Source organism: Entelurus aequoreus, linkage group LG06 (genome assembly GCF_033978785.1).
Source record: "Entelurus aequoreus isolate RoL-2023_Sb linkage group LG06, RoL_Eaeq_v1.1, whole genome shotgun sequence".
NCBI lineage: Eukaryota > Metazoa > Chordata > Actinopteri > Syngnathiformes > Syngnathidae > Entelurus > Entelurus aequoreus.
Genome location: NC_084736.1, coordinates 7,537,559 through 7,560,921, shown reverse-complemented (window position 1 = coordinate 7,560,921; position 23,363 = coordinate 7,537,559). Strand labels below are relative to the sequence as shown.

At 39.2% G+C, this 23,363-nt stretch overlaps 1 protein-coding gene across 3 annotated transcripts; it reads left to right on the top strand.

The window, feature by feature from the left end:
* Nucleotides 1-214: 214 nt before the first annotated feature.
* Nucleotides 215-10,757, top strand: LOC133651418 (kinetochore-associated protein DSN1 homolog). 3 transcript variants are annotated; one of them, XM_062049366.1, is made up of 11 exons: nucleotides 215-332; nucleotides 649-685; nucleotides 3,513-3,786; nucleotides 3,854-3,927; nucleotides 7,359-7,434; nucleotides 7,560-7,641; nucleotides 7,725-7,781; nucleotides 7,844-7,915; nucleotides 10,159-10,297; nucleotides 10,433-10,520; nucleotides 10,606-10,757. In XM_062049366.1, exons 1-11 carry the CDS (start codon nucleotides 250-252, stop codon nucleotides 10,710-10,712), a joined length of 1,089 nt encoding a protein of 362 aa, XP_061905350.1. In that variant the 5' UTR covers nucleotides 215-249; the 3' UTR covers nucleotides 10,713-10,757. The 3 variants fall into 3 exon arrangements, with proteins under 3 accessions (XP_061905350.1, XP_061905348.1, XP_061905351.1); XM_062049364.1 differs by having other exon boundaries at nucleotides 10,144-10,297; XM_062049367.1 differs by lacking the exon at nucleotides 215-332 and adding an exon at nucleotides 470-492 and having other exon boundaries at nucleotides 10,144-10,297.
* The last annotated feature ends 12,606 nt before the right edge of the window (nucleotides 10,758-23,363 follow it).

The following is a 23,363-nucleotide window of genomic DNA, read 5'->3' as shown; positions in this document are numbered from 1 at the left end:
AATATCTTGTCTAAGTATAGGGATATGGCACAGCCGTTTTCAAAGATAACACAACAAAAATAAATAAAACTACAGTAGTCAATATTTCTCAAATATTCCCGCAAGTAGCGTAATATAAAACAGTTAAAAAAAACTGCATAATGAGAAGCCAGTCTTTTGAACGGCTCCCCTCGGAGGGCCATATATTTCATCACTACTATAAGAAGACTACATTTCCCACAATGCCGTGTATAGAAACCAGTTCCGGGAATGGGCGGAGCATGTTGGGCGCGCGATGAGGATTTGAAAGAAAAGATGGCGCCGGAGGAATGTTCGCCCACAGACCAAGACAGGTTTGTTTGTTATTCTTTCTTGCGTCTTGTTGCTATCAAATGTTTGCTTGCTCTGCCGCTGAAACTTAGTTAAGTCACGGTTCATCATTTAGTGGCTTCAGACTTCGCTTTAACGTCACCTTTAAGCAGCTTTGTCGGTGCGCTAACTAAGATCATCATGGTACTTCCAATGTTAGCCAATGTTGTTGTTGTTTTTCTTGCACTTTACAAGATTGTCTTTTGTTAATACCGGTAAGTCTTACATTTTATTGTTTTGCAGTTGCGGTACTGTGGAATTGTCGTTTGTTAATAAGTCTTGCATTTTATTATATTGCAGTTGCGGGACTGTCGGCACTGTGGAAACCCCGGACGAGGTATGCTCTAGTTTAAATCATTGTGACATTTTAGCTAGCTTTAGATAATGTTACGATCCATCTATCATCACATTATATTATTAGGGGGCAGTGTTGGGTTAGTTACTGAAAACCAGTAACTAGTTACTTTATTTCAAAAGTAACTCGGTTACTTACACCAAAAAGTAATGCGTTACTGTGAAAAGTAACTAGTAATTTTTTTTAATTTTCAAGGCCCCCTTTAATGCCCTTTTAGCCTTCATTTCAGTACTGTTATTGCACTGGAGAATAATACAATGTGTTGATCAACTTGACATGTATTTGCATCACTGAACTCTGCTAAGCAATGTGGTCTACATACAACACACAAAGACAAAGATATGTTTCAAAGGGCCAATTTGTTTCAGGCCAGAACAAATTGACAAAACTATTTTAAATAGCTGCAACATAACATACATAAGTAACAAACAGTATAATAACAACATAGCTGTAAACGCATCATGAAGCGTTTCGACACATTGCAAAACTGTATTGATACTGTGTCGATATTGTGTCACTAAATACTGACATCTGCTGGACATTAAAAATCCCTACAGGCAACCTATTGACCGACTCAACTGACACTGATTTTATGACCTAGTATATGCAATAATATAAACCAAGTCATTGCATTTCATTTAGGATTATTTCATATCTTCATTTAAATAAAAATATATTTTAATCTTTTTTAGATACAGTCAATAAAAAATGTGAACATGGAAATCTAAGAGAACGTGTTGTGAATGAGGATGCTTGTGGGCTGGGATTTTTTTAAATTTATTTTTTTACACATTTTTATTTAAAAAAAACAGTTTTTCCAACGTATTCAATTTTAGACGATTTCTTTCATTGATTGATTAAAACTTTTTGCACAGTGAAGTACATATTCCGTACAATTGACCACTAAATGGTAACACCCGAATAAGTTTTTCAACTTGTTTAAGTCGGGGTCCACTTAAATTGATTCATGATACAGATATATGCTATCATCATAATACAGTCATCACACAAGTTAATCATCAGAGTATATACATTGAATTATTTACATTATTTACAATCCGGGGTGTGGGACATAGAGGAGGGGGGGGGGGTGTAGGTTTGGTTGTTATCAACACTTCAGTCGTCTCTTCTTAGTTATTATTTCTCCGGGTGTAGAAAAGACCGACTCACAGGGCACAGAGGAGGCGGGAGTGTGACACAGTTCGCGTATCGGTCACGTGACCAAAACAGCTCATGATCGATCACGTGACTTTCTAAAAGCGGTACACGCACCGACACAGTGTATTGCTCTATGAGCTCGACGTATGTGCCGATGCATCGGTGTTGCCGGACCCATCACTACTGTAAACCAAGGAAGGCACACACTACATACACAAAGCCTAACCAGGCGTTTTTTTCTGAAATAAAATCATGTCTGAAGCCAAGAACACTCTACACATTTCCCAAGTTTTAGTTTAGAGATAAGGAAAGATTGGCCTGGCCCACTAGCATCCCTCTTTATGTTTGTGAACTTTATAGTCTATACATTTAGAGTGATGTGATAATCAAACACTCTAGAAGACTAGAATGAAAGAGTATATAAGAGAATTGACAGAGTGTGTGTACCTTCAGTGCGCAGCGCCTCGTTAAAATCCAGCCGCTGTTGCTTAGGAGGTGAAGTGTGTCTCTCTTTACTAGCTTCGTCGAAACATGTTGCTTTTGTAGCTGTTTCAGCAGATTGAAATTGCTAGGATAGGATCTTTGATCCAAGACAACTTACATTTAACTAAAATGTTATTTTCTTTGTGGTCGACAAAAGAAAAGTAGTGAGAATATCTCCATGTTAAGAAACTCGACTTTGGCTCTGCCATGTCTTGTTAGTAAACACAGCCCCCCCCCACACACACACACACACACACACACACACACACACACACACACACACACACACACAGCAGAATGGTGGAATGTGTTGAAGGTGGAATGGTTTGAATAGGTTGAAAAATGTGAAAGGAGTAGTCGCCAGAAAAAAGGGTGGAAATATGGCTTTGGAAAACCAGGAATTCTGGAAAATTCTGGAATTTTTTTTAACTTGGGGAAATCATAGTTTGAATTTCCAGAATGTGTTGAAGGTGAAATGGTTTGAATAGGTTGAAAAATGGGCAATTCATTTTGAATGGGAAACATGTCTCGGAAGACCTGGAATTCTGGGAATTTCTGGAATTTGGCACTTTCAACAACAAAGAAAGAAAACAAGCAAATCCAGAGAGTATTAAATATGAATAAATAATATTAATAAAAAATAAATAAATAAAAAGACAAAAGGGGCTACCTAAATCACTTTAAATGTTTTTAACAAAGATATCAATTTAAGGGCTTTTGTACTCCTAATCATTCTCCAAGATTTGATTGGTAATTGTAAACCATTAAGCCAATTACAAAATGTAGGCCTTACTTTCATAAATCACGATTTATGTAGAACATTTTTTGATAATGTTGACGAACATTTCTATGTTAGTCTTTTATAAAAATACCAAATTTGATCTCTTCTATAGTGAATGGGGATAGGCCAATTTCTATACTGCTAGTTCTCCCTAGGGTTGTGAGTAAGCTGGAGCCTATCCTAGCTGACCTTTTGGGGTAAGAGTTGGGGTACGCCCTAGACTGGTTCCAACTACCGTATTTTTTGGATTATAAGTCACATAGAGATGTTCCAACTGACTTTCAAGCACGGATCTCCGGGAGTGTGATGCTGACGTGTTAACCGCCAGGCCACCGTGCAGCCCTGCTGTGGTACCGACTCATTTGTTTGGTGTCTCTGTGAACTCAGGCCAATCACTCGTCCGAACGAAAACGGTGCTCGTCCACCTCTCCGAGCACCGTTCCCCCGCAAAAATCACCACGTGTTGAAATGCCGTGTCCCGACACAATGACGCCGGACGCCTCGGGGGATCGTACTGACATGGACCTGCTGGAAAAGCCGTCCGAAAGCGGGGAGGAGCCGACGACGTGTCCGTCCGCCAGCCCTACTGCACGGAGGAAATCCTGGAGGCGAGCCACCATTACGAGACGCTCTCTTCCTTCCCTTCCCAATCCATATCAGAGTGAGTTTACGAAGAGGGTAGCAATGGCCATGAAATGTTCATTTCGATAAATGTTCTTTCTTTGTAGGTCTGTGCAAGAGCATCAGCACATCTTTATCACCGCAAGAGAGGTTGAGTCTGTTGATGGAGGCTGCCATGAAGGTAAGTTCAAAAGGCATCACTGTCCGAATCAATTGGATCCCGTCACATTTCTACGAAGGAATCGATAAACTCAAAAATTGCTTCTGGAGGTTAAAACGCCCATCGCAGAATTGGAAAACAGTTGTAACAGAATTATTTAGAAATGTCCGATAATGGCTTTTTTGCTGATATCCGATATTCCCATATTGTCCAACTCTTGATTACCGATTCCGATATCAACCGATACCGATATATACAGTGGTGGAATTAACACATTATTATGCCTAATTTTGTTGTGATGCCCCGCTGTATGCATTAAACAATGTAACAAGGTTTTCCAAAATAAATCAACTCAAGTTATGGAAAAAAATGCCAACATGGCACTGCCGTATTTATTATTGAAGTCACAAAGTGCATTCTTTTTTTTAACATGCCTCAAAACAGCAGCTTGGAATTTGGGACATGCTCTCCCTGAGAGAGCATGAGGAGGTTGAGGTAAGCGGGGTTGGGGGGGACAGGGGTAGGGGGTAGCGGGGGTGTATATTGTAGCGTCCCGGGAGAGTTAGTGTTGCAAGGGGTTCTGGGTATTTGTTCTGTTGTGTTACGGTGTGGATGTTCTCCCGAAATGTGTTTGTCATTCTTGTTTGGTGTGGGTTCACAGTGTGGCTCATATTTGTAACCGTGTTAAAGTTTTTTATACGTTCACCCTCAGTGTGACCTGTATGGCTGTTGATCAAGTATGGATTGCATTCTCCTGTGTGTGTGTGAAAAGCCATAGATATTATGTGATTGGGCCGGCACGCAAAGGCAGTGCCTTTAAGGTTTATTGGCGTTCTGTACTTCTCCCTATGTCCATGTACACAGCGGCGTTTTAAAAAGTCTTAAATGTTACTTTTTGAAACCGATACCGATAATTTTGAAACCGATACCGATAATTTCCGATATTACATTTTAAAGCATAGTTAAAACCCGCATTGCAGAATTGGAAAACAGTTGTACCTCGGTCTGTATTGGCAGTAATCCATTTCAAAAGGCCAGATATAAACAGAATTATCATTACGGCTGTCAAAAATAATAAATTAGGCATTTGAAATTTCTGCATTTTTAAACATTAACTTCCGCGTCAAAATATCACATCCGTGTTTTTTTAAATGAAATATCAATAAAAATACGACCTGAACAAAATTTGTTGAGCACTCGCCTCAGCCGCAGGTGTACCGTCTGTTCCTCCTGCCTAATTGCCGCACTGAGTTGCAGGACGGGAAAACGATCAAGAGCACCAAAACAAGCTTGCTAGTTGGCTAACAATCTAGCTAGCTTACTTTTTGCCGCCTCTGTTCGCTCTCCGAGTCACAATTTTGTCGGTTGTCCATTTTGGGTGATCCGAACACTGTTGGTTCCGAAATACTTTTAGAGTATTTGTTAGTTTCCAGTGAGAAGGTATATTTTTGACGTGACTGATTGTAATATGTTTTGTAATTGATCACAACACAGGAAGTATATTACCCAAGGGGGCGTGGCTACAGGATAAAGTTGCCAAATGGGGAACGTTCTTTTGAGTTCTTTGCATGTACGTCATAGAATTGTTCATTTAATTTTCAGTGATAGTTATGTTCGCAAAGGACCTACTAAAAATGATGTGGTACATTACATGGGACATGTAAGTGACAAAAAGACAGCCAAAAGTGGTTGGTAGATGATAATAAATCTGAAGGTAAAATATAGTTTAGAAATGCAGCCAATTGCAGGATTTTCAAAAAAAAAAATTGAGGTTTGCGTGGCAGCACTTTGTGCTGATAGAAATGTTCCTTATTATTTTTCCAATGGGTGCTCACATCCCTGCAAGTTACCTCGGGATCAATTACAAAACATATTGCAATAATCATGTACGTACCCAGGTTTATCACACAGTTTATTTTGACCGTACATGCTCATCATCCTTAACCGTGGACGGTTACCTGAATTGGCAACCATTAATCATAAATAATTTAATATTATGTTAATAAAGCTTTTTTATTATATTCAAATCTAATCCTTGATTATGTCAGACTACCGTATTTTTCGGAGTATAAGTCGCTCCGAAGTATAAGTCGCACCGGTTGAAAATGCATAATAAAGAAGGAAAAAACATATATAAGTTGCACTGGAGTATAAGTCGCATTTTTTGGGGAAATTTATTTGATAAAAGCCAACACCAAGAATAGACATTTGAAAGGCAATTTAAAATAAAGAAAGAATAGTGAACAACAGGCTGAATAAGTGTACGTTATATGAGGCATAAATAACCAACTGAGAATGTGCCTGTTATGTTAACGTAACATATTATGGTAAGAGTCATTCAAATAACTATAACATATAGAACATGCTATACGTTTACCAAACAATCTGTCACTCCTAATCGCTAAATCCCATGAAATCTTATACGTCTAGTCTCTTACGTGAATGAGATAAATAATATTATTTGATATTTTACGGTAATTTGTTAATAATTTCACACATAAGTCGCTCCGGAGTATAAATCGCACCCCCGGCCAAACTATGAAAAAAACCTGAGTTATAGTCCGAAAAATACGGTATATGTAATATGGAACATTTTAAATTGTTCTTTGGGTGCAACAAGAAAAACACTGTTTAATGCCCTTTAATTTATATTTGAACCTTCTAAACTTTTGTTTATTGATATGTTTGAAGTACAAGAAATTGTAAGATTTTCTGTAAAAATGAAGCCAAAATTGACACTTTTTCGTAGTTCCCTTTATTTGGAAAAGTATCAATGTACATTTTGGTACCGGTACCAAATTATTGGTATCGGGACAACCCTGAATCCTATATGACATTCTGAAAATAAAATTATATTTTTTTGTCCAAATATTGTGATCTTTTTCAATGTAATTTAAATTATTCAAATGATAAATAACTTCTGAATGATCATGTTTAATCCAAATTCAAAAGTGTGATAAATCTAATTTTAAAAAGTAATCATTTGACAGCATTAATTATTAAATAAGAATATATGTAAATCCAATTAATCCATTCCAGATAGAGTTGGGTATCGTTGACATATTTTCCAATACCAGTACCAAATCAGTACTTTTGAAACTGCCCGAAATGGTACTAAAACATGGGGGGGGGAATGTTGAATGCCATTTTATTTTTACAGAATTTGTTACATGCAAGGTAAACATAAGTCATTGAACTAATTTATTAATATAATTGATACCTAAGTGGAACTAAATGGATAACTTTATGCGTAACTTGTACTTTTTATTCAACACTCTTGTTGGCAAAGGAACTGATGATGATGACTGGGAGAAAATGACATGATTCGCAATATTTGGCTGTACAAAACAAATGGGGGTGGAATTTTGGCAGCCAAAAACAAATCACATGAAACGTGGAGTGTAGGAAAACCAAGGTGCCGCTCTGTTTCAAATCAATCTTTTTGTCCACAGCTTGCCATTGAAAGACTTGAGAATTCCCTCACATCAGTGCCAAATTCATCTCCAACAGAGGTTTTCCAAAAACAAGGTGTGTGCGTTCCCCTCTTCCATTAAAACCTGCTTTGGCTGCATGGAATGACATAGCATAGCATGGGATTCAGTCTTTTTTTTTTTAATCCTTACTTGAAACTGTCCATTTCCTTCTTTCTATAGTTGAGAACTTGCAGACGGAGTGGCACTCTCTGAGCAAAAGCATACGCAGTGAACAACAAACACATCCTGACAGTGAAGCGAGGTAATGCATGAGGGTTTGTTCCCATTTTGTCTTTTTACAAATGGTTTTGTTGTCTCACCTTTAGTTGAAATATGTGCTTTCAGATGTGATGATTTTGCAACGCGGACAGCCTTGGATAAAATCCAAAATACTATTAACAGGTGAATATAATATATGCCGCTACAGAGGTTTCTTATTTTACACTAACTGTGTTGTGATTTAGGCTTAAAGCTGAACATGAGTCCTGGGGAGCACTCTTACAAAAACACCAGAGACGGGCAGAAGAACTGAAAATGTATGTATATGTGCTAAGGGTGTAACGGTACGTGTATTTGTATTGAACCGTTTCGGTACGGGGGTTTCGGTTCGGTTCGGAGGTGTACCGAACAAGTTTCCACACGGACATATTAAGTAGCGCACCGCACGTTGTGTAAACAATGCAAACCGAGGCACAACACACGGCATGCTAGCAACGACCGGGCTACTACTACATGTAAAAGCCAGAGCTGGAAGACCCTCTTGCCTCGTTTAGATCTGCCGTTTGGGAACATTTCGGTTTCGCGGTGCGACACAACAATGGATAACATCGCTTCAACGAAGATAAAGACCAACAAACACAGCTCCCACCGCATTCAAGCAGCCTCTCCTCGGCGAGTCAGGCAGGGCTAAAGCAATAACAAATGCCGTTGGTGTTTTTATAGCAGCAGATTTAAGACCATATTGCATTTAAAAACTAGATTTTGACCCACTTCTATGGTGGAAGAACAATGAGCCCATATATCCTCTTACTGCCAAGTTAGCCAGGCACTACCTCGCCATACCTGCTACCTCCGTGCCCAGCCAAAGGGTATTTTCCACAGCTGGAGACATTGTAACTGCAAGCAGGTCTGCTCTTTCTGCAGACAATGTGGATAAACTGATTTTTCTGGCAAAAGATATGAAGATTGAGTGAAAGTCACCAGGGTTAAAGGATATGGGGGGGGGGGAATAAGTTAATCTGAGGCTGAGTTGACTTGAAACTGTTTAATGTTGCACTTTTTGTATGTAGAAGAAAAGTTTTGTCATTTTATTTAATCTGGGCAACAACTTGAAGCAGTTTAATTTTGCACTTTATTTGTGGAAATGTTGCACTTTATATGTACCGTATTTTTCGGAGTATATGTCGCTCCGGAGTATAAGTCGCACAGGCCAAAAATGCAAAATAAAGAAGGAAAAAAACATATATAAGTCGCACTGGAGTATAAGTCGTATTTTTGGGGGAAATTTATTTGATAAATCCCAACACCAATATTGACATTTGAAAGGCAATTTAAAATAAAGAAAGAATAGTGAACAACAGGCTGAATAAGTGTACGTTATATGAGGCATAAATAACCAACTGAGAACGTGCCTGGTATGTTAACGTAACGTATTATGGTAAGAGTCATTCAAATAACTATAACATATAGAACATGCTATACGTTTACCAGACAATCTGTCACTCCGAATCGCTAAATCCCATGAAATCTTATACGTCTCTTACATGAATGAGCTAAATAATATTATTTGATATTTTACGGTAATGTGGTAATAATTTCACACATAAGTCGCTCCTGAGTATAAGTCGCACCCCCCGCCAAACTATGAAAAAAAACTGCGACTTATAGTCCGAAAAACACGGTAGAAAGGTTTTTGTTAAGAAACCAATTCTGAGCCTTATCTTATTTACCGTAATTTCCGGACTATAAGCCGCACCTGACTATAAGCCGCACCAGCTAAATTTAGGGGAAAATACAGATGGCTCCATATATAAGCCGCACCCGACTATAAGCCGCAGGGTTTTGATGTGTAATTAGCGTAGTATATAGGGGTTCCTGCTACCACGGAGGGGATTGTCGGGACAGAGATGACTGTTTGGGAACGCAAAGCGTCCCGTTTATTAACAATAAATCTTTCAATCATTCAATCAAAGTTTCACTTCTTTGACATGGCGAACAGCATTCGTGCAGAGCACAAATAATACAACGGTGCAAAGTAATACAAAGTGCTCGCCTGTACGTTATCAAAATAACCAGCCTACCGGTATATGAAAAGTCAGTCTTTAATCATTGTGTCATCGTCTTTCTCCTGCGTACTAAAACCACCGAAATCCTCTTCGTCGGTGTCGGAGAAGAACAGGCCGTAAATAAGCCGCACCGTTGTATAAGCCGCAGGGACCAGAACGAGGGGAAAAAGTAGCGGCTTATAGTCCGGAAATTACTGTAGTTTTTATTTTATATATGTTGACCACATTAACCCTGGCAATGGACCCTGCGTGTATATGTATGTTATTGTTATGTTAAAAGGATAAAGCCATTGTTTACACATTTTGGTAAATAAATAACCAGAAAATGTATATTTAGTTTTTTTCTTACTGTACCGAAAATGAACCGAATCGTGACCTCTAAACCGAGGAACGTACCGAACCGACATTTTTGTGTACCGTTACACCCTTAATATGTGCAGTATTGCACTACCGTAGTCCTTCTGATTCTATTCTAATAGTTCTATGTGCCACAGGAAAGTGTCCCAGAAGGCTGTCGCATTAGACCAAACATGTTTGGCTCAGTCCTCACAATACCAGTTCATTCAAAATAAACCTGACTACCACGGCCTCCTCAGTAGGCAACAACCCATGATGCACACAATGGCGGCTATTGTACGTATGCAATGAGCTTTTTTTTTTTATAGACATTAATTTCTTTCACACACACTTCCATCATAACCAGAGCAACTTTTTATGATGCGGTTTGTCATATTTTAATATCAATTTTTTCTGTAAATAATTCCGTAGATGGACACGCAGTGTCAGATAGTCCGAGAGCTGCAGTCCATCAAGGAGCAGTCGCAGCTGATGGTAAAAGAGACCAGTGGCCGCCTGGGTAATTACCCTTTTTGTCTTTATAAAAATTTTTTAAAAAGTATAGACGGAATAATTTCTGATGATGCCTTTCCTTTCCCTACCAGCGGCTCAAGCTGGTTTCCGGGATTATTCCACTGACGTCATTAAGGAACTAGTGATGGCACCTTTTCCGTACACAACCACCCTAAATGGAGGCAAGCTGTCAAATTGAGCCATGTTTTATCACTTGTATATAAAGATTTTTTGGTCCTTTTTACATCTCAGTACTATTATTGGACAGTGTAAACCAGACCTGGGCAATTTAAAGCCCGAGGGCCACGTGCGGCCCTTTTTGTTTTTCAATCTGGCCCGCCGGACATTCCCAAATAATTTTTTTAGATCTTTAAGATGGAAAGTGTAGCTGCCATTATGATGTGCAGTGATGTTTTCAAATGACCGTAAGTCTTCAACTATACAAAGTATTTCAATGGTTAGAATCTGCACTTTTGAATTACATACTAGTTACTATGGTCATCTAATTAGTTACTATGGTCATCTAATCAGTTACTATGGTAATCTAAGTCACAGCAGCTCAGACGAGGCACCAAGCAGTGTGGGTGGGGAGCATTTCCACAGAGTGTTTCCAGAGCCTGAAATGCTGGTGTCAGGGACAGATTTTAACAACAAAGTTTTACAAGAAAAGTGATATTATATCATATTGTAGATGTTTTTGTTTTTTTACTCTTCGCGGTCATATTTCACTGTTTTTGTTGCATTTTTGATTGTAAAATATGTGGATGGAGAGGGGGTGTGACGTTCATATGTTGTCAATATTCAGTGTTATATATCGTTCATAGTTAATATTGTAAATCCCACATTCTTTATATTCATGTATCTCATTCAGTAGAACATGTAAAATTCCATTCCGTTTCTTAAGGCGGTCTGTCATAACGTTTTAAACATTCAATCAGACATTATTGTGAGGTTTTGTAATACCGTTCCTAAAAATAGGACCCAAACACACACACATTGTACAGCAGATTGTCACAGTTTATACAAACCCCGTTTCCATATGAGTTGGGAAATTGTGTTGGATGTAAATATAAATGGAATACAATGATTTGCAAATCATTTTCAACCCATATTCAATTGAATGCACTACAAAAACAAGATATTTGATGTTCGAACTCATAAACTTTATTTTTTTTTCATGGCTGCAACACGTGCCAAAGTAGTTGGGAAAGGGCATGTTCACCACTGTGTTACATGGCCTTTCCTTTTAACAACACTCAGTAAATGTTTGGGAACTGAGGAGACACATTTTTGAAGCTTCTCAGGTGGAATTCTTTCCCATTCTTGCTTGATGTACAGCTTAAGTTGTTCAACAGTCCGGGGGTCTCCCTTGTGCTATTTTAGGCTTCATAATGCGCCACACATTTTCAATGGGAGACAGGTCTGGGGCCGTACTTATCAAGCTTCTTAGAGTGCCATTTTACACTTAAGTCCTGAGAATTTGCGAAATTTAGTCCTACTCTCAAACTTAAGAATAAAAGCTTTTTATCAACGTTCTTAAGTCTAAGAATCACTCCTACTCTCCACGATATTTAAGAGACCTTCAGAGGTGTCTTAAGTGGTTAGGAGTTGCCAGCAGAGGATGGCACTGAGGCGAGAGAGACGTGCGCGAACGTTCAGGGAACGGAACAATTGTTGTTTTTTGATGACGAGCAGCTGATCAAACGGTATCGTTTAGACAGAGCGGATATTATTTTTGTCACAGATTTAATACTTTTCCATTCCTTGTTGATTTCTGCATGTGTCTGCAGTGGGCTAGTATATATAGAGCCACCCACACCAGTTTCAAATTAGTTGCCTAATTAATGAATTGGAAAGAAAATGTTATGACAGTAGCGTATGTGTGTGGCCGTGAGGTGAGTGACGTCAGTGAGTGTGTGGGCGATAGAAGAGAGGGAGCGGTAGCGTGAGTGCCGGCAGGGACTAGTTTGTTTTGTATTATTTTGTAGTTTATTGTCAAAATATACACTCCCATTGTCCACTTAAATATTTCCAAGATATGTCTTTATTCTTAGACAACGGATTCCCTTCCGTGATTGGTCATTTCTATGGACACAGAAATGACGTCACCTAAAATTCCGTTTACGGCACATAGTAATGTCGTAATTCAGCTCTGAGTGTGACACTTAAGATTCAGTCCTACACTTCGCTGAAAGTGTGAGTAAGACGCTTGATAACTAACTTTTAAGTGCAGCTTTCAGCGAAGAATTTATTTACTCTTAAGTCAACTCTTAGCAGACTTCTTAGGAGTAATTCTAAGAAGCTTGATAAGTACGGCCCCTGGACTACAGGCAGGCCAGTCTAGTACCCGCACTTTTTTACTATGAAGCCATGTTGATGTAACATGTGGCTTGGCATTGTTTTGCTGAAATAAGCAGGGGCGTCCATGGTAATGTTGCTTGGATGGCAACATATGTTGCTCCAAAACCTGTATGTACCTTTCAGCATTAATGGCGCCTTCACAGATGTGTAAGTTACCCATGTCTTGGGCACTAATACACCCCCATACCATCACAGATGCTGGCTTTTACACTTTGCGCCTATAACAATCCGGATGGTTCTTTTCCTCTTTGGTCCGGAGGACACGACGTCCACAGTTTCCAAAAACAATTTGAAATGTGGACTCGTCAGACCACAGAACACTTTTCCACTTTGTATCAGTCCCTCTTAGATGAGCTCAGGCCCAACGAAGCCAACGGCGTTTCTGGGTGTTGTTGATAAACGGCTATCGCCTTGCATAGGAGAGTTTTAACTTGCACTTACAAATGTAGCGACCAACTGTAGTTACTGACAGTGGGTTTCTGAAGTGTTCCTGAGCCCATGTGGTGATATCCTTTACACACTGATGTCACTTGTTGATGCAGTACAGCCTGAGGGATGGAAGGTCACGGGCTTAGCTGCTTACGTGCAGTGATTTCTCCAGATTCTCTGAACCCTTTGATGATATTACGGAGGGTAGATGGTGAAATCCCTAAATTCCTTGCAATAGCTGGTTGAGAAAGGTTTTTCTTAAACTGTTCAACAATTTGCTCACACATTTGTTGACAAAGTGGTGACCCTCGCCCCATCCTTGTTTGTGAATGACTGAGCATTTCATTGAATCTACTTTTATACCCAATCATGGCACCCACCTGTTCCTAATTTGCCTGTCCACCTGTAAGATGTTCCAAATAAGTGTTTGATGAGCATTCCTCAACTTTATCAGTATTTCTTGCCATCTTTCCCAACTTTTGTCACATGTTGCTGGCATCAAATTCTAAAGTTAATGATTATTTGCAACAACAAAAAATGTTTATCAGTTTGAACATCAAATATGTTGTCTTTGTAGCATATTCAACTGAATATGGGTTGAAAATTATTTGCAAATCATTGTATTCCGTTTATATTTACATCTCATGGAAACGGGGTTTGTGTATGTGTTTGTGTGTGTGTATATTTATATATATATACATAGATACATTTTTTTCTCTAAATGTGGCCCCCGAGTCAAAATAATTGCCCAGGCCTGGTGTAAAGGATACGTGCAATACAAGTCAAAAGAGCAAGGCGCTTATACTGCAGTTGATGTAATTTGGATATGTGACCAGCAGGTGACAGTAGTCCTCTTAAAATATTAATAAGTCAAAGCAGGAATGGTCTCTAACTGAAATACCTAATTACTTTTGACAAAAGGAACCACGAACAATATTAGGAAACTTGTTTAAAAATGGGTGCATGCATGGTGTCTAAAAAAATCCAATAAGACTACTGTGTATATTTTGGCTATACTGTAGTATTAAAAGGACCCCACTCTGGTTTTTATACACATTTCTTGCCTTTGCTCTTCTTTAGGCATCATTTTTACTTTTTTTTTTTTTGGGTGTTGCATCTATTTTACATCATCAGTGTCCCCTGACCATTGAAGAATATGCCCCTCCCCCCGCAGTGACTCACCCCCCCTCTCTTGCATTTGGCTGGGTTACTGATGCAGAACGAAGGTTTGACATTGTACCAGTCAGTCAGAGCTTGGCTCGCTATCACTTCTCTATCTCCTGGAAGCCCTTTTACTAATTAATGTAAATCCTGCGTCATTTTAAGGGGTTACATCGCTTGTGCGTTCTGTTGGTGTGATGTGCAATAGATGACATTTTCGATGGGTGACAGGGGAAGACGAGCAGGGTTGTGACCGTGAGAGTTGCGAGTGAGGGGCAGGTTAGATAGCGCACAGCGGGAGAGATCGATTCTTATTTAGATGAAAATGAGGCTTGATGCTGGTGGGGTGAGAGGAGGGCACCTTAAGCATCCACATGAATAGAGAAGTTTCACAGAAATGATGCCTAAATGAACGAACGACAATGGAACTTCAGGTTTACAAAGACACTGTCATCCCTTCACTTGCAAGGGTTTTGGTTTTTCCCCCCTCTTGACAGTCAAATGCAATTACTTTGGCATTAGATGGTAATCCTTGCAGTGTTTCACTCAAACTGTGAGGGAAGACAACACTTTAAACAGCCTCAATGACCTATTTAGGAGTTAAATGTTTTGGTGTTTAACATTCGGATAAAGGTGAGACATGGCTCACCTTCTGCTTTCGTTGTTTGGAATCAGACCATTCTAATGAAAGGAAGGGAGCTTTGTTGCCATCTACAAATAGTTGATTTTAAAATGCAACCACTTAAAGGCCTACTGAAATTAAATTTTTGTATTTAAACGGGAATAGCAGATCCATTCTATGTGTCATACTTGATCATTTCGCGATATTGCCATATTTTTGCTGAAAGGATTTAGTAGAGAAAATCGACGATAAAGTTCGCAACTTTTGCTCGCTGATAAAAAAAAAAGCCTTGCCTGTACCGGAAGTAGCGTGACGTCACAGGAGCTAGTATTCCTCACAATTCCCCATTGTTTACAATGGAGCGAGAGAGATTCGGACCGAGAAAGTGACGATTACCCCATTAATTTGAGCGAGGATGAAAGATTCGTAGATGAGGAACGTTACAGTGAAGGACTTGAGAGGCAGTGATGGACGTATCTTTTTTCGCTCTGACCGTAACTTCGGTACAAGCTGGCTCATTGGATTCCACACTCTCTCCTTTTTCTATTGTAGATCACAGATTTGTATTTTAAACCACCTCAGATACTATATCCTCTTGAAAATGAGTCGAGAACGCGAAATGGACATTCACAGTGACTGAACATGTAAATACACGATTAATAATATTCAGCTTTGCGAAGCTAAAAAAAATAGAAGCTAACCTAGCAACGTAGCCAACGTGATAGCATAGCAGTCTCAAATGCAGATAGAAACTAAATTTAAAAAAACCCTGACTGGATGGATAGACAGAAGATCAAAAATACTATTAAACCATGAACATGTAAATACACGATTAATAATATTCAGTTTTTCGAAGCTAAAAAAATAGAAGCTAACCTAGCTACGTAGCCAACGTGATAGCATCAGTCTCAAATGCAGATAGAAACTAAATTAAAAAAAAACCTGACTGGATGGATAGACAGAAGATCAAAAATACTATTAAACCATGCACATGTAAATACACGATTAATAATATTCAGCTTGGCGAAGCTAAAAAAACCGAAGCTAACTTAGATGCGGCGGCGGGCTTACTCACTGTAGTGCGTCTGCTATCCTGCTCAAAACACAACACAACCTCCTGGTGTTGGTGTTGCTGTAGTCCGCCGCTCCACCGATCGCACCTACAACTTTCTTATTTGCAGTCTCCATTGTCCATTAAACAAATTGCAAAAGATTCACCAACACAGATGTCCAGAATACTGTGGAATTTTGTCGAAGAAAACAGAGGTATTTGAATTGGGTCCAAACACTTCCCTTGACCTCGTGACGTCACGCGCATACGTCATCATACTGCGACGTTTTCAAGCGGAAGTTTCCTGGGAAGTTTAAAATGTCACTTTATAAGTTAACCCGGCCGTATTGGCATGTGTTGCAATGTTAAGATTTCATCATTGATATATAAACTATCAGACTGCGTGGTCGGTAGTAGTGGCTTTCAGTAGGCCTTTAAGCTTGTGGGGGTCTGCGATACACTGGATAATTGTTTCCGTCAGCCTTTTTGGATCAAAACAATTTTAATTCATGGAAGTACAGTACAGGCTTCAGTGTTTCCCATAAACTGCCAAGATACTTGTGGTGGTGGGGGCGTGGCTATGGGCGTGGTCACCATGACATCATCGAGTAATTTGCATAATTTACTACAATGATTTGATTTTCTCTAAAAAGGCTCAAAAAATGTATACTTACTAATTAATAATAACAGTTTTGTTTTAAACGTCCATCCATCCATTTTACAATATAATTACAACACTTTATGTACATATTTATATACAGATTTGAACAATAAGTTATTCACTGAAATATATTTATTAATTGTGGTTCTTACAAAAAATATATCTTATAAAATATAAACGCTAAAATGTCTCAAAGCTCTGCCCCTTTAATTAGTGCATACTAAATAATTTAACTTTAGCCTACTACTACAACCATATTATTTACCAGCAACATAAAGTGAAACAGAGGCAGAGGTGTCCTGCCACAGTCGGTAACAAATAAACAGAAAACAGTAGTGGTGGTAGATAGACACAGAGCTTCATCAAACATCTGATCCACTGAACAAAGAGCTCCAAAAATCTTGAACTTTAGACTGCCATCAGTTTTACTCCCTCCACTTAACCATGTGTTTCCTACTGCCTGCAGACTTTGCACCCTTTGTTTTATACACATGTTGTGTTTCTAATATAAATACATTTAATAAAGTCAAATACAAATAAGGCAACAAGAGAAGTATCCTACTCTTCTCTTTTGTAAAGTAAATCTGAACAGCTGATATGGGCATCTACATCAACTATATGATTTGCCTGAGAAGCTGGAGAGGACAAAAAAAAATAAATATATATATATATTTTTTTTTTATTTAAATTTTTTATTTATTTGTGGCGGACGTAATTATTTCGTGGCGGGCCGCCACAAATAAATGAATGTGTGGGAAACCCTGGGCTTAAAGTTTGGACTCACTTTCTCATAATTGGCTGTGATGCAGTTTTTATATTTATTTCTTTTTACTCTTGATGTTGAACACAGTTTTGAAGTAATTTATGGACCGGGGCGGAAAGAAAAACATAAGTGATCATAATAATAGTTTTATATTTACACTGTTTATGCAGGGGAAAAGGCCCCAGCTCTGTAAATTATGTCACACCAAAATTGGGCGGCATATCCGCTCAGCCAAGGGAAAATGGGCGTTCCAAGTACAGTTAGTTATCTATCCATTACTCAAAAACTAATCGATATTTTTAGGAATGACTGCCAGATTCATTTTAAGGGGCCTCACCAAGTCCCACTGAACCCTGGTACGTCTTGCATCTAATCTTTTGACATTGTTTGGTTGGACTGTGTATGAGTACTGATGAATACCGGTATCAATAAATCCTAACGATATACAGTACAGGCCAAAAGTTTGGACACACCTTCTCATTCAATTCGTTTTCTTTATTTCTGTGACTATTTACATTGTAGATTGTCACTGAAGGCATCAAAACTATGAATGAACACATGTGGAGTTATGTACTTAACAAAAAAAAGGTGAAATGAATGAAAACCTGTGTTATATTCTAGTTCCTTCAAAATAGCCACCCTTTGCTCTGGTTACTGCTTTGCACACCCTTGGCATTCTCTGGATGAGCTTCAAGAGGTCGTCACCTGAAATGGTTTTCACTTCAGAGGTGTGCTCGAAGCTCAGCAAAGGGTGGCTATTTTGGAGAAACTCCGCCCGAATGCAGCTGAGATGGGCTCCAGCACCCCCCCGTGACCCCGAAAGGGACAAGCGGTAGAAAATGGATGGATGGCTGGGTGGATAGAATATAAAACATGTTTTCAGTTACCGGTATTTCACCTTTTTTTGTTAAGTACATAACTCCACGTGTGTTCATTCATAGTTTTGATGCCTTCCGTGACAATCTACAATGGAAATAGTCATGGAAATAAAGAAAACGCATCAAATGAGGAGAAGGTGTATTTTTATAGGAATCGGCCGAATCCGCTTGGTACTACTAATTAGAAATGTAAATATTCTGATACCTTTTTTGCATGTGACGTCACGTCCGGTTGCAGCTCAAACACTTGACGGACAAACAAGCACTCAAGCAGCACTCAGAGTGGACTCAGCCGGACTGTCTTTAGGTAATAGTGCAATTTTGCATCCCAACAAAGCAGTTAGTCCTGATTAGAAAATACTTGAGCAAACAGTAATGCGCTACTCAATATGCCATCAATATGCTACTGATTAGCATTGGCGAGTTCAACATCTCCATATTTGATAATGAAAACTAGGGATGTCCGATAATATCGGACTGCCGATATTATCGGCCGATAAATGCTTTAAAATGTAATATCGGAAATTATCGGTTTCAAAAAGTATAATTTATGACTTTTTACGGCATACTTGCCAACCCTCCCGTTTTTAGCGGGAGACTCCCGGTATTCAGCGCCTCTCCCGATAACCTCCCGGCAGAAATTTTCTCCCGACAAACTCCCGGCACGCCCCCTCCAGCTCAATGCGGACCTGAGTGGGGACAGCCTGTTCTCACGTCCGCTTTCCCACAATATAAACAGCTTGCCTGCCCAATGACGTCATAACTGTAGAATGATCGAGGGCGGGTTCTTGGTTTCTTATGTGGGTTTACTGTTAGGCAGTTTCATTAACGTCCTCCCAGCGCGGTAACAACCCACAACAACAGCAGTCACGTTTAGTCTACCGTAAAGCAGTTCTTCTGCCTTAAGCAGCAATGTTGTGACACTCTTAAACAGGACAATACTGCCATGTACTGGATAGCCTCCAGAACACTGAAATTCAAGTATTTCTTTTATTTATATGTATAATAAAATAAATATATATATATATATATATATATAGCTAGAATTCACTGAAAGTCAAGTATTTCATACATATATATACATGTTGGTGAATTCTAGCTTAAATATATTCCCCACTTAACCACGCCCCCGACCACGCCCCCCCACCTCCCAGTATCGGAGGTCTCAAGGTTGGCAAGTATGTTTTACGGACGTAGGGAGAGGTACAGAGCGCCAATAAACCTTAAAGGCACTGCCTTTGCGTGCCGGCCCAATCACATAATATCTACGGCTTTTCACACACACAAGTGAATGCAAGGCATACTTGGTCAACAGCCATACAGGTCACACTGAGGTGGCATTTTTTTCCATAACTTGAGTTGATTTATTTTGGAAAACCTTGTTACATTGTTTAATGCATCCAGCGGGGCATCACAACAAAATTAGGCAAAATAAAGTGTTAATTCCATGACTGTATGTATTGGTATCGGTTGATATCGGAATCGGTAATTAAGAGTTGGACAATATCGGCAAAAAAGCCATTATCGGACATCTCTAATGAAAACACAACTGAGATGCATGATCAAACAGCTGTTGTGTAATAACTTAAAAAACGTAACGCTTTTAAGACCCAACAAAAGACTAAATTAATCTCAATGGCAAAGACTACTTTCTCCCTGGCTAGGGAACACACTACTGCCATGTATTGTCTTAGAATTGCAACTGCATTCAGAGTCCACTATACAATACTTGCAAATGAGACTCAGAAGTGTAAGAAGTCAAAATATAATGACTTTACAGCACAGTTATCATTATCAGCCCACTGTTGAATGTTAAATAAAAAGGAGATTGTATTATTAACACATGTACCGATATCAATTCTCAAGTCCCGGAAATTGGTACCGTATCGATTGAAATGTGAAAGGTATCCATCCCTAACACAAGTGTCCAATAAGCATTTAATCGTAGTTCACATGTACAGTTTACCCGCTTCTCTTTTCCTGCCGTTTCCAACTTTAGATTGATTAGGCATGGATTGTGTTGGATGGGTGTGTGGAGAGTCAGCATAAAGCGCCGCCACTTTTGGTGCTGCTAGCTTATGCACACCCATCATCTCCTCATAGCACATCCGTCCAGGCCTGCCGCAGAACGGCGGCCTTTGCTCCTACACGTGCATTCAGGCAGCCATTCGTCTTGGAAGGCTGTCTCTCTGATCTTTAGTGATAAACTGCGGCAGAATTGCCTGCTTTGCAAAAAGCAAAAAAACAAGGACACTAGTTTTTCAATCTGTGCTGTCATCGTTTTAAAAACTGGAAACCGATGCGATGTTTCATTCGTTTGACTTTCTTCTGTTTCCTTTTTGATGTGAATTTGACCACTCTTGGTGCGATCCGAGATGATGAGCACCTCTTTTCTCTCCTCTCACAGCTCGCTGAGCGGAAACTCATTAGAGAGGTTTATATTGATGCACCTAATTAGCAGGCCCCTTTATTGTCTGCAACACTCTTATTTTTTTTTGCATGGATTACACACAATTTAAATGTTTGATGTGGAAGCATCACAGCAGTGATGGACTGCGAAAGACACTAAGCACACATGTAGGACATGATCAAGTCCTATCTGACGTGTCAAATTAAACCTTCAGTCAGCACTTTTTTAGGGTCAGACCTTAGTGATGGTAATAGTATAGTGCAGTGGTCCCCAAACTACGGCCCGCCAGCGTCCAAAATCAGGCCCGCGGGAAGTCCCAAGTATTAAAAAAAAAATTTATTTTTATTTTTTTTAATCTACTTTGTACCGCTTGCTACTCACGGTGTCTCCTAGCCGCTCAGGCAAATCATATTGTCTAAAAATGCATTTTCTCATCGATAACGTGACATCATCGCGCGCGGAAAGTGCGCTATATACACTACCGTTCAAAAGTTTGGGGTCACCCAAACAATTTTGTCGAATAGCCTTCATTTCTAAGAACAAGATTAGACTGTCGAGTTTCAGATGAAAGTTCTCTTTTTCTGGCCATTTTGAGCGTTTAATTGACCCCACAAATGTGATGCTCCAGAAACTCAATCTGCTCAAAGGAAGGTCAGTTTTGTAGCTTCTGTAACGAGCTAAACTGTTTTCAGATGTGTGAACATGATTGCACAAGGGTTTTCTAATCATCAATTAGCCTTCTGAGCCAATGAGCAAACACATTGTACCGTTAGAACACTGGAGTGATAGTTGCTGGAAATGGGCCTCTATACACCTATGTAGATATTGCACCAAAAACCAGACATTTGCAGCTAGAATAGTCATTTACCACATTAGCAATGTATAGAGTGTATTTCTTTCAAGTTAAGACTAGTTTAAAGTTATCTTCATTGAAAATAAGGACATTTCAATGTGACCCCAAACTTTTGAACGGTAGTGTATATAGATATATATATATATATCTATATACACTACCGTTCAAAAGTTTGTATAGATATATATATATATATCTATATATATAATATATATATATATTGTAGCTGAGATAGGCTCCAGCGCCCCCCGCGACCCCGAAGGGAATAAGCGGTAGAAAATAGATGGATGAATATAATATATATATATATAGATATATCTATATATATATATACAGCCCAGCCCCCCGGCCAAATTGTTTTAACCCAATGCGACCCCCGAGTCAAAAAGTTTGGGGACCCCTGGTATAGTGGTTTGTTTGGCCTACATCAAATCATGGCACCTTTTACATTCCTGTTGTGACTACCAAGAGAGTAAACATTGGGGAACTTAGCCACCCTGCTAACCTAAACAATCTCAGTCCTATTCTCTCCAAATCAAAGCCAACATCGAAGCCTGTCAATAACACCATCAGGATGGGTCTGCTCAATGTCAGGTCTCTGAATAGCAAATCATTTTTAGTCCATGATTTTATTACCACTTCTAAACTTGACTTTATGTCTTTAACTGAAACATGGCTGGAACAAAATAACAGTGCAAGCATTCTGATGGAGACAGCACCCCCAACTATAACTTCATTGATATATGTAGATCGGGGAAAAGAGGTGGAGGGGGTTGCTGCTATATTTAAAAACATGTTTCGGGGGAAACAGATGTCACTTGGTGATTTTACAACATTTGAATACCTGTGTGCTGTGTTGAAATGCTCTCCCAAAATTCTCTTGTTAATTATCGACAGGCCACCTAAATATTCTGCACATTTTTTCGATGATTTTACTGAATTATTGTCTAGCATCTCCACTGACTTTGACTGCCTGGTTATAACTGGTGGTTTTAATTTTCATATTGACGATTTTTACTATTTTAGACACATTTGAACTGTCTCAACATGTGAAAGAGGCAACTCATTGTAAGGGACACACTCTGGACCTGATTATCACAAAAGGTCTCAATGTTTCTGATGTTCTTGTGATTGATCCTTCATTGTCTGATCATTTCTGTGTTTTCTTTAATATTTCTGTAATTCCGGACACACAAACAGAATCAAAGAATGTCCAAAAGCGGTACGTAAATGAACATGCTAATGTCCTCTTTAAAAACACCATCTCCTCACTACCACCTCTAAACCCATGTCATGCTAATGATCTTGTAAGCAACTTTAATTCCAAAATTGTGAATATCATAGATATCATTGCACCTGTTACAGTTAAAACGATTTCTGGTAAGCAAAAGGCACCCTGGAGAAAATCTGCTGTTGTAACAGCCCAGAGAAGAGAGTGCAGGAAGGCTGAACGAATCTGGCGGAATACAACACTTCATATTCACCATGACATCTATAAAGACAGCCTCCATGCCTACAATTTAGTCTTAAAAAGTGCTAGAGAAACATTCTTCTCCAATATCATAAAAAGCAACACTAATAAGGCCAAAACCCTATTCGCAACCGTTGACAGACTGACCAAACCCCCCAACACAAATACCAGCCGAACTCCATTCCACGCA

Bases quoted from the DNA above. Each gene is read 5' to 3' on its own strand.
- LOC133651418 (XM_062049364.1), top strand. From the start codon at position 250: ATGGGCGGAGCATGTTGGGCGCGCGATGAGGATTTGAAAGAAAAGATG. The intron at 333-648 runs GTTTGTTTGTTA...ATTATATTGCAG, and splicing joins TCGCCCACAGACCAAGACAG to TTGCGGGACTGTCGGCACTG. The intron at 7,435-7,559 runs GTGTGTGCGTTC...TTCTTTCTATAG, and splicing joins AGAGGTTTTCCAAAAACAAG to TTGAGAACTTGCAGACGGAG.